The 14,832-nt window shown below is 52.8% G+C and overlaps 1 protein-coding gene across 4 annotated transcripts in view; it reads right to left on the bottom strand.

Annotated features, from left to right (window-relative positions):
* P2RY2 (purinergic receptor P2Y2) overlaps positions 1–14,832 on the bottom strand; it is a 30,435-nt gene that overhangs the window by 2,078 nt on the left and 13,525 nt on the right. For 2 of the 4 annotated variants that reach the window (XM_024131675.3, XM_028484923.2), the window contains exon 3: positions 324–13,260. In XM_024131675.3, the coding sequence (XP_023987443.1) occupies positions 12,126–13,256 (1,131 nt within the window). In that variant the 5' untranslated portion in view covers positions 13,257–13,260 and the 3' untranslated portion in view covers positions 324–12,125. Of the gene's footprint in view, positions 1–323; positions 13,261–14,832 lie in introns of those variants that run through there. The other 2 variants (XR_003678421.2, XR_008616644.1) reach the window with 2 other exon arrangements.

The following is a 14,832-nucleotide window of genomic DNA, read 5'->3' as shown; positions in this document are numbered from 1 at the left end:
TGCAGGGGACATGGGTTCGAGCCCTGGTCTGGGAAGATCCCACATGCCACGAAGCCCGTGAGCCACAACTACTGGGCCCGTGAGCCACGACTGCTGAGGCCCGCGCACCTAGAGCCCATGCTCCGCAACAAGAGGAGCCACCGCAATGAGAAGCTTGCTTGTCGAAACAGGAGAAAGCCCTCGGGCAGCAAGGAAGACCCAATGCATCCAAAAACAAATAAATAAATTAATTAATTAAAAAAAAGAATGTATTAAAAAAAAGTAATCAGAAATAAATGAAATTGACTTTAGTAATATATTTTATTTAATCCATTCTACCCAAAATATTATCATTTCAACATGTAACCAATATGAAAAATTAATGAGATATTTTACCTTTTTTTGTTGTAGTAAGTCTTCAAAATCCAGTGTGTGTTTTATGCTTGCAGCACATCTCAGTTCAGACAAGCCATGTTTCGATAGCCACTCATGATATGATTACAAACACTGTTTAAGATTTCTTTATAATTCTCTTTGTCCTTAGAATATGTCCCTCTTAGGGTTGTACAGTAAAGCAGTTATTAACTCCAGGAGAAACAAAAAGTTATGCAAGAAAGAAAATGTAATCATAGAACACTATTAGATGTTTACTGCCAACAATACTTTCAAAGTCATAAAAATGTAAGCACTGAATATTGATTTAACCAAAAATTGCAACAGGAGGATGAGGGAAGACAACTAAATCTTCATCTTTTACAGAGGAAATCGGTAGATAATGTCTAAAATGGAATTAACCAATTTTTTTTAACAGTCTGAATTTGTTATTGCCATGAGACAGTTTTCTTTTTCTCCAGTCGAGCTTACATTTCCAGCTAATTTCCGTTTTGTGAATTTAACACTAATTCCTCTCCTCCTCCTCTCTCTGCCCCCCTCCCCCTCCTCCTGAGGAGGAACTGGGAGAGACGGAAAAGTCTCTTTTACTTTAGCAGGATTGTGATGTCGATGCTGTTTGGGTGAAGTACATGCTCTCTCTTCCCTGATAACTTTGAGTTGGACCATGTCTGCCCTCTGTCAGAGGCAGGCCCTGCAATGAGGCAACCCTCCTCGGCACTTGTGTGAGTTCTCTGCCCAGGGAGATGAGCCAGCGAGGGCAGGGATGGTGATCCGCAAGGCTTGGAGGAGGAGGAGGTGGCATTTACCAAGTGAGCAAGGACACTGCAGATGGTGGGGCAGCATGGGCAAAGGTAAGCCACCTGGCACAGACCTGCAGTGCACCAAGGGCCTGGGGTTACTCCTCAGAGATGCTGTGCAGCTACTCTGACTTTGCTGGCAGCCCAGGACCCAGGGCCATTTACTAATCTACTTAATAATAGGCAAACACTCTGGCGTTTGCTCAGCCCGAGTTCTTGGAAAAGATGGACTCAATTAAAAGGCCATCACAGGGGAATTCAGGGGAAGAGGAAAAAAGCCATGGATCAAATCAATGCCCAGATGCCCTGGGGCTGGTTTGTGACCTTCTGCAGCAGAAGCCTTTCTCCCACTCTGCCCTAGACCTGGGGACCTTCCACACAGCCCGGCCCCATCCTCCACTCCTCCACCCCACCCTCTGACCAGCTGTGTGGCACCTCGCTAGGTCTTCTCTGGATCTTGGTTTTACTGCCTGCCAAACCCTGCAAGAAAAAACTGTCAGGTATCCTGCTTGATCTTCCTTCAAAATACATCTGGCATCAGTCCATTTCTCACCACCTCCATTGCCTCCATCTGGTCCTAATCCTCATGATCTCTCACCTGGATTTCTTCATTGGCTCCTTCCTGCTCTGGCTGCTCCCATCCTCACCCCACTGTGGTTTATTCACCACACTGAAGCCAGATTTAGCCTTCTAAAACATAAGGCACACTGTATCTCTGCAATGGCTTTCCACCTCACTCACTGTCCTACAAGATTCCACCAACCTCTGGCCTCCACTTCACTTCTTCCGTCTTCACCCCAGGCACCAGCCTCCTTCCTCGGGCAGCCAGACCTTTGCACTTACTGTTCCCTCCGGCTCAAAGGCTCTCCTTCAAGTCTGTTCGAATGCCCTCTTTATAGCCTCTCCTGAGGCTTCACCTGACCACCCTATTTAAAAATCACATCCTCCTTGTCCTCCTAATCCCTCTTTCCACTCTGCTGTTTTCCCCACAGCACTTGTCACCTCCTAACACAGCACGGAATTTACACTTTATGATATCTGTTGCTTTTTGTCTCTCTCACCCTACTAGGCTATAAGCTCCGAGGGAAGGATCTTTCTTTTTCATTTACTGATGATTTCCAAATACCTACAACAATGCCTACAACATAGTAGGATCTTGGTAAATATTTGTTGAATAAATAACGAATGAATCAATAATAATAAGGTTCCTGCCTCAAAGGGCCCTTGTGAAACTTACACGAAATAATTAATTTGACTTGCTTTGCAAAGGAAAGGAATTATATGAGTACCCACTGGTACTAGATGTTCTGCAAAACAGTTACACGGTTTATCTCGTTTATTCCTCACTATGAATCTCATTCATTCAGTAAGTAAGTAATTGTTGTGCACCTACTATGCACTAGGCACCGTTCTAGGCACTGGGGTAAAGCAGTGACAAAACTAGACAAAAACTCCTGTCCTCTGGGAGCTTTCAGGAAGGGACAGACAATACAAATAAAACATTAGGGACTTCCCTGGTGGCGCAGTGGTTAAGAATCTGCCTGCCAATACAGGGGACACGGGTACGATCCCTGGTCCGGGCAGATACCACATGCTGCGGAGCAACTAAGCCCGTGCGCCACAACTACTGAGCCTGCGTGCCACAACTACTGAAGCTTGTGCGCCTAGAGCCTGTGCTCCGCAATAAGAGAAGCCACCACAATGAGAAGCCCACACACCACAACGAAGAGTAGCCCCCACTCGCTGCAACCAGAGAAAGTCCGCAAGCAGCAACGAAGACCCAATGCAGCCAAAAATATAAATAAATAAACAAACAAACAAACAAGCAAATAGAATGTAAAGTGAGTGTGATTATCCCTCTTTTTTTTTTGTGGCACGCGGGCCTCTCACTGCTGTGGCCTCTCCCGTTGCGGAGCACAAGCTCCGGACGCACAGGCTCAGCAGCCATGGCTCACGGGCCCAGCCGCTCCGCGGCATGTGGGATCTTCCCAGACCGGGGCACGAACCCGTGTCCCCTGCATCGGCAGGCGGACTCTCAACCGCTGCGCCACCAGGGAAGCCCGATTATCCCTCTTTTTTATGACGAGGAAACTGAGATGCCCAAGGTCATCTGATTAATGAGTGGCAGAGCCAAGATTCAAATATAAGTCTTCAAGGTTTATGTGCTTCTGTGCCTCGTGGATGAGGGCACCCGGGTCTAGGTGGAGTGAAAGCTTGTGGACAAGGCGTGTGGGTCTGGGGTGAGGATGTGGGGTGGGGCCTAGAGGGCTGGCCGAGGCTCCCCCCCTTAATTTTTGCTTCCCACTCTATCCCAAGGGCCTCCCCTTCCTCATGATTGAGAGTCAGATGCATTTTATCTAGTGCCATGCTGGTGGGATCCAAATCACAGGCATCTCGTGGGTGGTGGGTAAGCTCTTATTTCTTCCCAGATGGTGTCACAGGGGACGCCGGGAGGAGCAGCTGAGCTCAGTCACACCTCCCAGGGGATGGAGTCCTGTTGTAGAGGCTGCCATTCAAGGAGGCAAGGACTTCTGGGGGCATACAGAGGGCAGGGCTTCTGGTAGGGGTGGAGGCCCTGGAGTGGGGCAGGGTAGCCCTGGAAGGGGGTAGGGTAGGGAGCTGGGGATGCCAACTTGGAGAAGAGCCAACTCAGGGTCATGGTGACACCTTCCCGTGGCTGCCTTGGGCTGAGGGCAGGTGTGCCGTGTGCCCCTAAGGCCAAGCTGGGGAGACAGGGCTCCTTTGAGGAGGGCTCTCCCACAGGGACAGGGGTTGCCTAGGAGGGAGTGATCTCTCCATCTCTGGATGTGGGGGGAAGATGCAAATGATGTCAGGGTGTTAGGGAGGTACAGAGAGGACCCTTGTTGGCGGGATAAACCCTTTCAGAGACCCCAGCTTCAGAGAGGGGAGAAGATTCTGACTTCCCTTCAGAAGAGCTCCCAGACCAGATGGAGAGGCTGGTCCTCAAGGCCTAGAGCCCAGCCCCAGATCTGCAAGTCCTTTGGGAGGGCCTCTCTAGCCCCACTCCCCAACATTCAGCTGTGTCCTCAGACCCAGGGTTTGGGTGTGTTCCTGGCAGCCAGTGAAGGTGGGGAACACCATCTGGGACCTCTGGAAGGTAAGCAGGAGGTTAAAGGAATACCCATGGCCAGAGGACATCATAGAGCTGTCCTCTATGAGCTTAGTCTGAGATGGACATCACGGCTTGGTCAGGCACTGTTAACTGTTTTGTAAATCAGGTATGTTTTGCAAATTGTGTTCCCAGTTTCAATTCTCAGTCCTACCCCTATCTCGCACACTCCAACAACCTGGCTGCCAGCAGGATCATTTTCTTCTCATCACTCCACAGGTGAGAGTCTGGACCCCAGCCCCCATTCCTCCCTCTGCCGCCAGCTCTGGGCACCAGGGGGCAGCAGGGCAGCATCCGTGAACCCAGGACCCACAGTAGACTAAGCACAGCCAGGCGAGGGAGCTGAGCCAGCACTCAGATTGAAGGCATACGTCTGAAGCTCTGAACTGCCCCTTTTGATTTCCTTTGTTCCCAGGAATTCTGGGGACAGGGAACAAAAGGGTGAGGGAAATGGGCAGTAAGGAGGGAGGAAACTGAAGGAAAGGGAGGAAGAATGGCGAGGGAGAGAAGGAAAGGGGGTCTACAGAGCTGGCAGCTGGATCCTCTCCCCACTCCTATCTCTTCCTGTCATCCCCAGCCCTGTCTACTTCCATCTCCTGGTTTTAGTTTGACTTCATGGCAGCCCCTCCTGGTCCCTCTCTTTCTCCCACAGGCTAGGCACCCACCTGTGGCCCTTCTGTCTCCAGGTATCTATTTGGTACCTGCCGGGACAGCCCCTACCCCTCAGCCTTCTCCCTCACACACAGATGTGACCACTGTGTGTGACATAAACACAGACATAAACACACACACACACACACACACACACACACACACACACTACCACAGGCTGGGTGACGACTTTTAATTTCCTCCCCCACATTTTGCAATTGCTTTGGTCACAAAGGCTGGTCTGACAGTTTAATCCCACAGTGAGGTAGGACTTTTCATGCGGCTGCTGATTTGGAATTTGGCTCCAGGACATAAATCTGAGGACACAGAGGGGTAAAATACCCACCTACTAAAGTAACCTGAAAACAATTGGGGTTAGAAACCTTCTCTGAGTTTATTACCCCAGCTCTCTACCACCCTTCACTTTTTTTAAAAAATTATTATTTATTTATTTAGTTGCATCAGGTCTTAGTTGCGGCAGGTGGGCTCCTTAGTTGCGGCATGCATGTGGGATCTAATTCCCTGGCCAGGGATCGAACCTGGGCCCCCTGCGTTGGGAGCACGGAGTCTTATCCACTGTGCCACCAGGGAAGTTCCCCACCCATCACTCTTGACTCTACAAGCTGAACACCTGACATCTCTGCAGCTGTGAGTTTACAACCTAGTGGGAGGCGGGAGGGGGCCGGACAAGGGCTTTCCCACTCTCAAGCCAGGTGAGGGATGCTCTAGGAAAATTACTCAGGGAGACTGGAGTATATCAGTTAAAGAGTCTCAGCAGGAAAGATGGGTCATGCTCAAATTGGTGACTTTGGGATTGTTTAATGAAGAGACTCTTACAAAAGTGTGGTCTGGTGTTTGGGAGACTCCATGCAGAGGGGCACTGATGTCAGGTTGTCAGGATCAGAGAAGCAAGGACAGCAAGAGGGGGCTGTGGCAGTCCTGGGGATGATCCACTGGTCCCTTTCCTCCTCACCTTGCCCCACATCCAGAGGAGAGGGGCACGCAAAGGAGAGGGAGCAGGGTCCTCCCAGCACAGGGGAAGAGGAGGAGGGAGAAGTAAATTAAGTAGGCGATTGGAATTTTAAACTGGACTGAACTTTAGTTGTTATCCAAAAGTGACTCAAAGTTTTGGAGTTTACCAAATATGCAGTTATGGATGGAAAAGGGAAATTAGACATCATCAAGCAGAGAGAGTCGATGGGAGAAAAATAAAACAGTTGCACGTTTGTGCCTTACTGCATGCTCACTGTTCAGTAAACTGGAAAAGGAGGTACTATCAGTTCCATTTTACAGATGAAGAAACTGAGTTTGCAATCACAGAGCTAGTGGTGGCTAAACTGGGCCAGAACCCTGATCTTCCTGCCTCAGCTTCCCTGTGTCCCCAGACCTCCTCCTTTCCCTGAAGCTGCTACTTGGTAACTCTGAGTTCAGCACACACTAAAGCCACAGTTGGTACAAACAGAACTGAATGGGGAGCTCCAAGGTCAGAACCCAAGGTACACCCCCTCTCACCCACATCACCCAGGCTTCTCCCCAGGATGTCCACCCCAGGCCTTCCAAGATGAGCTGTCACTCCCAGGAGGTACAGACCAGTGCTGATGGAGGAAACAGAAGAAGCCAGAGAGCCCTGGCCTCACATTTAGTCTCTATGCTGACCGCTGCATGACCTTGGGTGAGGCACAGCCCTCTCTGGTCTCCAATCTCTCAAAGCAGCCAAATAATCCCTGGGGTCCCTGCCAAGAGGGAAAACTGATTCCAATTGGTCAGGTCTCCCAGGGGGCTCACATGCTGTTTCACAGTGGCTTTTAGGAGTAACAGGTCCAGGAAGTGATGTCAAGTTTGGGAAGTGAGAAGCAGGGCAGGGAGGCCCAGAGGGTAGAAGCAGGGGAGATACTTTGGGGCAGGCGGATGCCCTGCTGGACAATGGTGCAGCGCAGCCATTGTGCTGGGAGTGGAAAATCCTTTTCTGACTTCATCTCCAAGGGCTGAAAATAGTCTCAGGTGAGGCCCTGGGGGCTGGCTCGGTCTTGCCCATTGTTCCTAGCGGGGACAGGGCTGAGACTGGACACCTGGCTGAGCCAGAGCCAAGAGAGAGACAAGCCCTACTGAAGAGGCTGGAGTGGCTGGGCAGAGCCAAGGCCTGTTGATATGGGGAAATTGGAAACTGAGGCCCAGAGAGAAAAAAGTATTCACCATGTCACATGGTGCATCAGGACAGAGGAGGATGAGTTTGGCTTCTGGGGCTCATTTCCCCCACCCTTCACCCCCCACCTCAAGCACATACCCCTGGGGAAGGTAAATGCATCCTTCATCCTGCAGCCCAGTGACTCCTGGCCAAATTCCAGTCTCCACTCCACAGGAGGCAGAAGCATCAGACATTCAACTGGATCCACTCCAAGGCAATGTGTGGTGCCAGTGGTGTCACTTCACCTTTCTGGTCACTTGATACTAGGGGAGACCCACTGTGCCACTCTAGTCCTCAGAACTGAGGGCTCATGGGGTCTTGGGAGTGCCTGGGGGAGTAGCTGTTAGTTGTGTCTTTGATGAAAAATCTGGGTGACTGCTGCCCTAAGGTAGGGAGAACTGGAATGTGGGAAGCAAGGTCTCCGGGTTCTATAGAGTGACCCAGAGAGGGCAAGCAGTTGGCCTCAGGTCACACAGCAAAAATGCCCATCCATTGTCTGCTCTGGCCCAGCCTCAGGCCAGTCCTCCAGCCCTGGGTCTCTGACTCTTGGATAAACCAAGGAGAGGCTGCAGCACCCTGTGGTGGGCACCACCAGTCAGGGAGAAATGGCTAAGCCTGCTGCCATGGGTGGGTGGGAGCCCTCAAGCCCATAGGGGCGGGCTCTGGAAGATCAGAGACATCCTCCTCTTCCTCCTCCTGCCATCACTTCTCCTTACTGCCCTTCCACAGCCCATCACCTGGACAAGGTTCTGTAAACACACACAAGCTCATGAGCCTGAGAGCCACCCAGTGCCAAGCAGGGCAGAAGGTGGTCCCACACCTCACCCCAGGATGGACCTGCTCTTTCCTCCCACACCCTGGGGAAGCCTCAGCCACAGCGGACACTCTATTGCTCACTGGCCGGACACACTGTCCTTTCCTTCAACTCACTTATCCCAATGTGGTTACTTATTAAGTTATGTCAACTCCCTGAGGGCAGGGTCCAGCTGGCTCGCCTCTGTATCCCCTTGGCACAGTGCCTGGAGTGAAAATGCTTATCATGTGCCAGGCCCTGTTCTAAGTGCTTCATGTGTATTCATTCAGGTAAGCCTCCCAATGCCCTACATGGGAGGTAGTATCTCCTTCTAGAAATGAGAAAATGGAGGTGCTGCAAGATTGATTTGCCCAAGATGCCACAGCTGGAAGAAGTTGAGACAACCCTCAGAGGCAGGTGGTCTGGGCAGAGAACTGGTGCTCTTAACTGCATCCTCACTAGACTGCCTCTCTCATCTTGAATCACACAAAGGGTCGCTTACAAACTCTCCTGCCCCGCAGGGGTTGCAAGTGGCATGGGATACTGGAAAGGGAACTAGTCTGGGCATCAGATGGACCTGAACTCAATCTTGACTCACCCATTTACTGCCTGTATAACCTGGAGCAAGTCCTCACCTCTCAGAGCCTGTCCTCTCATCTGCTAAATGGGGGTAATAATGTCTATTTCACACGGTGGTGGTAAAGAATAAATAATAATGGATGTGAGAGAGCCCTGCCTGGTGCCTGGGACATGGGTCAGTACCTTAGCTCCCTTCCTCAGGGGCCTGGCTCTAAACAGATCAGCCCAAATCTGCCTTGACAAGGGTGGTGGCAGAGGGGTAGCTTTGGTGGCCTGACCTGGACCAAGATAGGAGTAACTGTGTCTGGAGGGCATGTTGGCCAGGGCCTTTCCTAGCCTTTGGAGGGTGAGAGTGTCCCTCCTGGGCCCTGGGACAAATGCCACGCGGGGCAGAGACCCCTATGTGCCAGGGCCCCTGCCCCCGTTGCATGGAGCTCACTGAGAAGAGCTGCTGTAGGCCAATCAGCAGGCATTTACTCCTCCGAGCTGCTTTCCCTGCCCCCCTCCACCCCAGGTCCCTGGCCTCAGCTCCCCAGCTCCATCAGAGGTGGGAAGAGCTGGGGTGGTGGGGGTGATGGCAGGATTCCCACAAAGGCACTGACCTGCACTAAATGGAGCAGAGCCGCAGGGGCAGCCCGAGCCCCTGGCACACGACCAGGCGCCACGCTGACCTGCTGAGTGACCTTGGACAAGGCCATGCCCCTTTCTGGCCTTGAGTCTGCAGCTGGGCTGGATAATCCCTGGGGTCCCTGTCAGGGGCTGTGACCTTTCACAGCGTCCTTCAGGAGTCAACAGCCCCAGGAAGTGATGTCAGGGCGAGGAGGTGGGGAAAGGGCAGCAAGGCTCGGAGAGTAAGAGGAGATATTTTGAGAGCAGGCAGGTCCCTCCACGTCACTGCTGGACAATGGTCTGGGGCTGGGAATGGAAAATCCTGTTCTTACTTGGGCTGAAAATAGTATAAGGCAACAGGGTAAAGAACCTCACCCACCAGGCGGGGGGCCTGGGCACTGAGAACAAGGCCAGATGTCCACACCGAAGAGCCAGTTTGACTAGGGTCCGCAGGAGGGGCCCTGGGCCTGTCCCTGGTTCCCTTAGGGTCTTCATTCCCCACCCCCACCAGTGCCTGCCACAGGATTAGATGGTGAGTCAGGCCTTCCTGTCCCCTAGGTCCTGTGTCCTTAGAAATCTGTAGGCAGTTGGTTTAAGGAAGGCATCCTGGCACTAGGCCTCTATGTGGTCTCTATGTGCTGTGGGGCTCTCAGTTCTTGGGGTCTCCAGGACAGCTGCTGGAGGGGTAACTGGGCAGGACATGAAAGGAATGGGGACTATAGGGGAACTTGGGCCTGTGGTGGACACAGCCCCATCCCCAACCACAGATAGACACTCGAGAGCCCCCAAAGTCACAATGTATAACTCCCTGCCTCTGAGTCTGAGCAGGGCTGAGGGGGTCAGAGCTCAGCATTAACACTCCTGACCAGTAGAGTATCTCACCTGGGTAGAGGCACCTTATAAACTGGGATTGGGTTCAGCCTGAGCAGCAGCTGGTAAAAAAGAGATAGGCTCAGGCCTGCAAGAAAGGCTCAAGGACAGACTGTAAGAGATCATCGCAAAAATGCTCATAAGGACCCAGGCTACATTAACAGGAGTATAGAACCTAGAATGTGGGAGGTGAGCATTTCACACTACTTTGGGCAAGTCACCCACATTGCACGATGCAGAGGAATCATTTGGGTCATGGCTTATGACAGGTCCCTGTCACATGGGGGAGCCCATGTGATCAACCTCTGGGGGGCGCCGTTTTGAAGAGGCAGAGTGGGAAGGGTGGAGAAGTCATAGGAGGCGGGTGTAGGTGGGGTGGGGAAAGAAGGACCTTCTCTCAGGCAGAGTGGGCCCATCGGGCAAGGGGTCTCCCAGAGGGAGAGGGAGAGAGAGAGAGAGAGAATCCTTATCCTTGAAGTTCAAAGTGAGGTCTGTCAGTTTTGCCCTATTCCTGCCCAAAGGCTAGGGCTGGGCCCTGTCCAGATGAACTCCACATATCTCCAGAGTGGTCCTGGCTAGACCCAGAACCTGTCCCAGGTGAGACTCATCTCCCCCACACTAAGCTCTGACCCAGCCCGAGCACCAACCATTATGCCAGGATTTTCCCAAGAGGCAGAGGACTGGACAGGAAGAGTGAATCTCTCCCACGCTTATCCCCAGTGCAAAAGAAACCTCATGGTCAGGGCAAGGAGGGAGCCCTGACTTGGCCTCCTTGTGACCCCCCCCCCCATTCCTGCCTTGAACATGGGCGCCAACTGCCCAGCCGGCTTCCAGTTCCTGCAGGCCCTGCTCTCCTGCCCCCATGTCTTTGCCTAGAATGCACCTGCACCTGGATGTTCTTCTCTGATGAAGTGCTTTTCTCAGAAGTCCACCCACTCCAGGAAGCCTTCCCTGATGCCCTGGTCCACTGCCCCAACCACTCAGCATTATCCAGTGGTGTGCTAGAGAAACTTGTACCTGCTCTCAAGAGCCCTCTGTTAATTTTTCAGGAATTTTGCAAGGAGGCTGATATCACATTGGTAGTCTGAAACGGGCTGTGGCAGGAGTATTTGTACCACAGAAACTGGCAATGCTGCAAATAAGGGGTTCCCCTCACCCCCTCACCCCCTGACGAGAGTCAGCTAAATGGTTGAACTTTTACCAGCACATGACTCGTCATCGCCATTAAATCCTAAACTGGGGGATCCTGAGGACTGGGACCCCACCTGACTCCCCTCTGCACCCAGCAAAACCAGGCATAAAAGCCAGTTAACGTTAAAGTGGAGGATGACCTGGGGTCTGGAGAGGATATTCCTCGTATGAGACCACCACTGAGGCATCTACTGGGAAGGCAGGTGGCAGAAGAGAACAGGTTGGAGAAAGGACCCTAGTGTGGATGGTGAGAGCTCCCCAGGCTGTATCCCCAACCTCCAACTACACAACGGGGTCCGGCTCAGCAGGTAACAACACCTTTAGTACAAGTCCCAGCCTCAAACTGGCTCCCAGCCTCCAGATGGGTTTATGACATCAGTTCCCAGACGTTCATCCCTTGGGCTGGGCGTCCTCCTCAGAGCTGAGCCCACGGTGGCACTCAGACCACTCCAACTCATCGTGGGAACCTCTGGCTCATCCCTGACTCCTTACCAGGGTCCTCTGGTCAACTTGCAACCCTGTCCCTCCCAGGTAGCTCAGGCGCAGGCTTGGCTGTGTGACCTTGGTTAAGTCACTTTCCTCTCTGGGCCTGTTTCTCCACTTTACTTGATTAGTCTGGAGCCCAGCCTAGGTACCTTGGCAGGCACAGCCAGGTATTTACATGGGATTCAGGCCAGGGGCAGCACTGGCCCCAAACCCTTGCCTTTCTTAAAACCTTACTCCCCAAATCTCACATACAAATGGTGTCTGGGGATGTGGGGACTGCTGAGCTCTCTGGACCACAGAGAACAAACTGCGCCCCTGTCAAATGACAGAGCACTGGGGTCACGGCCCCCTTGACCATCCGGCCTGATTCACTGATGGTCCATATCTGGGGAGACTGTCCCATTTGAACAAGTCTATAGTCTCACCCGACACAAACTGGCACAGGCCCAAGGGGTTCAGGTCCTACAGCCAGACGTCCTTAGTGTTTTCACCACCAGACGGTGTGGGCTCTGTTTGTCTAGAGTTCTCACTGCTGGCCGAGTCTTCTGTCCTCTTAGTGTCAGTTCTGTTGAACCTGTGCAGGCCCAGCCGGCGGCGAAGCTGGGTGGTAGGGGTGGGGTCTGTGGGTGGCTTGGCATCCCGAGCAAAGCGCACGAGCCTCTGCCCAGCCAGGAAGTACAGCACAGGGTCAAGACAACTGTTGGCGCTGGCCAGTGGCCGGGTGACTTTGTAAGCCATGTTGATGGCGTTGAGGGTGTGGCAGCTGAGGTCCAGCGAGCGGAAGGAGTAGTAGAGGGTGCGGGTGACGTGGAAAGGCAGGAAGCAGAGGGCGAAGACCGCTAGCACCACGGCAATGGTGCGCACCGACTTGCGCTTGGCCCGCGGCAGGCCTCCCGTGGTCCCGTAGGTTGGCTTTAGCAGCCGCCGAGCCATGAGCACATAACAGACCAGGATGATGGCGAAGGGCACCGCGAAGAGCAGGCTCAGCATGATGGAGCTGTAGGCCACGAAGTGGCTGAAGAGCTCGGGTGCCGAGGTGTCGTGGCAGGTAATGCGGCCGCCACGTGCACTGGTGGTGACGAAGTAAAGCACGGGTGCCTGGCAGGCCAGCACCAGCACCCACACGGCAACGGCCACCCTGCGGGCATAGCGGGCCCGGCCCCAGCGCAGCGAGCGCAGTGGACGCAAGACACCCAGGCATCGGTGCACACTGATGCACGTGAGGAAGAGGATGCTGCAGTAAAGGTTGGTGTAGAAGAGGAAGCGCACCAGCTTGCAGAGCACTGTGCTGAAGGGCCAGTGGTCACCGCGGGCATAGTAATAGACCAGCAGGGGCAGGGAGGCCGCGTACAGCGCATCCGACATGGCCAAGTGGAACATGTATGTGGTGGAGGCGTTCCAGGTCTTGAGGCGGCACAGGAAGATGTAGAGAGCCACGGCGTTCAGACACAGCCCGAGCACGCACACCACGCCGTAGGACACAGGTAGTAGCACGTACTTGAAGTTCTCATTGAAGCGGCACTTGTAGCCCAGCTCATCCCCATCCCAGGTGCCATTGATGGTGCCATTCCAGAGGCCCGGGTCTGTGGCCATCGCCCTGAAGGGAAGGGGGTGGTGGGGAGAACGGACATCAGGACCCAGCAGGGAAGCCTGACACCCCCACCTGACCAGGGCCATGAGGGACCCCAAGTGCCCACAGACTCCCTCGGTTAAGATCTGCCCAACTACGTTCAAGGCTTTTATTGCATCTGATCTGTCTCTCTCCCTGGGCCCAGGGGGCCCAGAACCTTGGAACCCTGGAACCTTAGAATGCATGAGATCCATGACTGTCAGGATCATATAATTCTAACACTTTGGAACAGGGAGAGGCAAACTACCCCCTGAGGGCAAATCCAGCCTACCAGTCTGTTTTTGTAAATAAAGCTTTATTGGAAAACAGCCATGCCCATCTGTTTATGTAGAGATGAATAGTTATGACAAAGACTATATGTTCCTCAAAGCCTAAAATACTTACCAGCTTGCCTTAAAAAAATAAAGTCAGTGACCCTGTTTGAGAACCTCAGGAACACAGAGTTCTAGATCTAGGATTCTGAGCTCTAGAATCTGAGGATCTGGTGATCCCAAAGGGGTACCATCTGAGATTCACGGAAAGGGGCCTTTGAGGCTGACTGTGTCCACCTCACACCCAGTGCCCACTGCCTGTTTGTGGCCAGTGGGCAGCCCACACCTTCCTGGTGGCATTAGGAAGTTCTTTCCTTTGGCTCAGCTTTCTTCTCTCTGGGGAGGCTCTGGCCCTGTGCCTGGTATTTTGGTATTTGAGGGAGTGTTTCCAAGGGTCTCCCTCTTCAGCCATTCATTCACCTCTCAGCAAATATTTTTAGGCACTCCTATTCTGGTACTTCCTGCATCTGTAAACAGAAGTCCTGCTCCCTGGCCTATGAGGCTACCAGATGGGGCTGTGACTCTCCTGAAGATTCCAGGGAAGTGTGGGGTGTAGGTGGTAGTGGGGGCATCAGGGGACTTCTGCTGGGGGGCAAATTCAGCTTCCTCCAGGCTTGCCCAGCTTCTCTTCACATATCATCACTACCTTGACCTTCTCCTAGCTTGTCCCCAGTGAGCATATAACACAGCTGTGATGCCTGACCGTCCAGACAGTGAGCACCTGGAGATCAGGATGCCACCTTCCTCCTCTCCCCACCGCTCCAATGTGACCAAGAGCTCTCTCTCAGAGTATCCCAGTCTGGAAGGCAAAGGTGTGCCCAAAGGTCTCAGAAGGTAGGCTGGAAATCATAACGGGAGTCCCAGAGGGGCAGGTCTGGGACAAACACAAAGAATAACTTTCTAATAGTGTGAAGGGGCAGGGGAGCTGACATTATTCAAGCCTCACTACTACTATGTGCGCTTTATTCACGTGAATTCATTCTATCCTTACAACACGGTTCTGGAAGCCAGGTTATCATGCCCAGGTTTCCGATAAAGAGGCTGAGACACAGATCATTCAAGTAACTTGGCCCAGGTCACAGGCTGAGGATAGGCTACAATTCCTATCTGGGTCCATCCCACAATGGAAGGGGCTGTAGGAGGAGGTAGTGAACTCACTGCTTATGGGGGTGTGCAAGGATCTCTCTAGCAGAGTCTGCAGAAGGGCTTGTGCCCTATGTGTGGGTGT

This window comes from Physeter macrocephalus, unplaced genomic scaffold (genome assembly GCF_002837175.3).
Source record: "Physeter macrocephalus isolate SW-GA unplaced genomic scaffold, ASM283717v5 random_347, whole genome shotgun sequence".
Lineage (NCBI taxonomy): Eukaryota > Metazoa > Chordata > Mammalia > Artiodactyla > Physeteridae > Physeter > Physeter macrocephalus.
The sequence above is the reverse complement of the archived record's forward strand: the minus strand, read 5'-3'. Positions and strand labels throughout refer to the sequence as shown.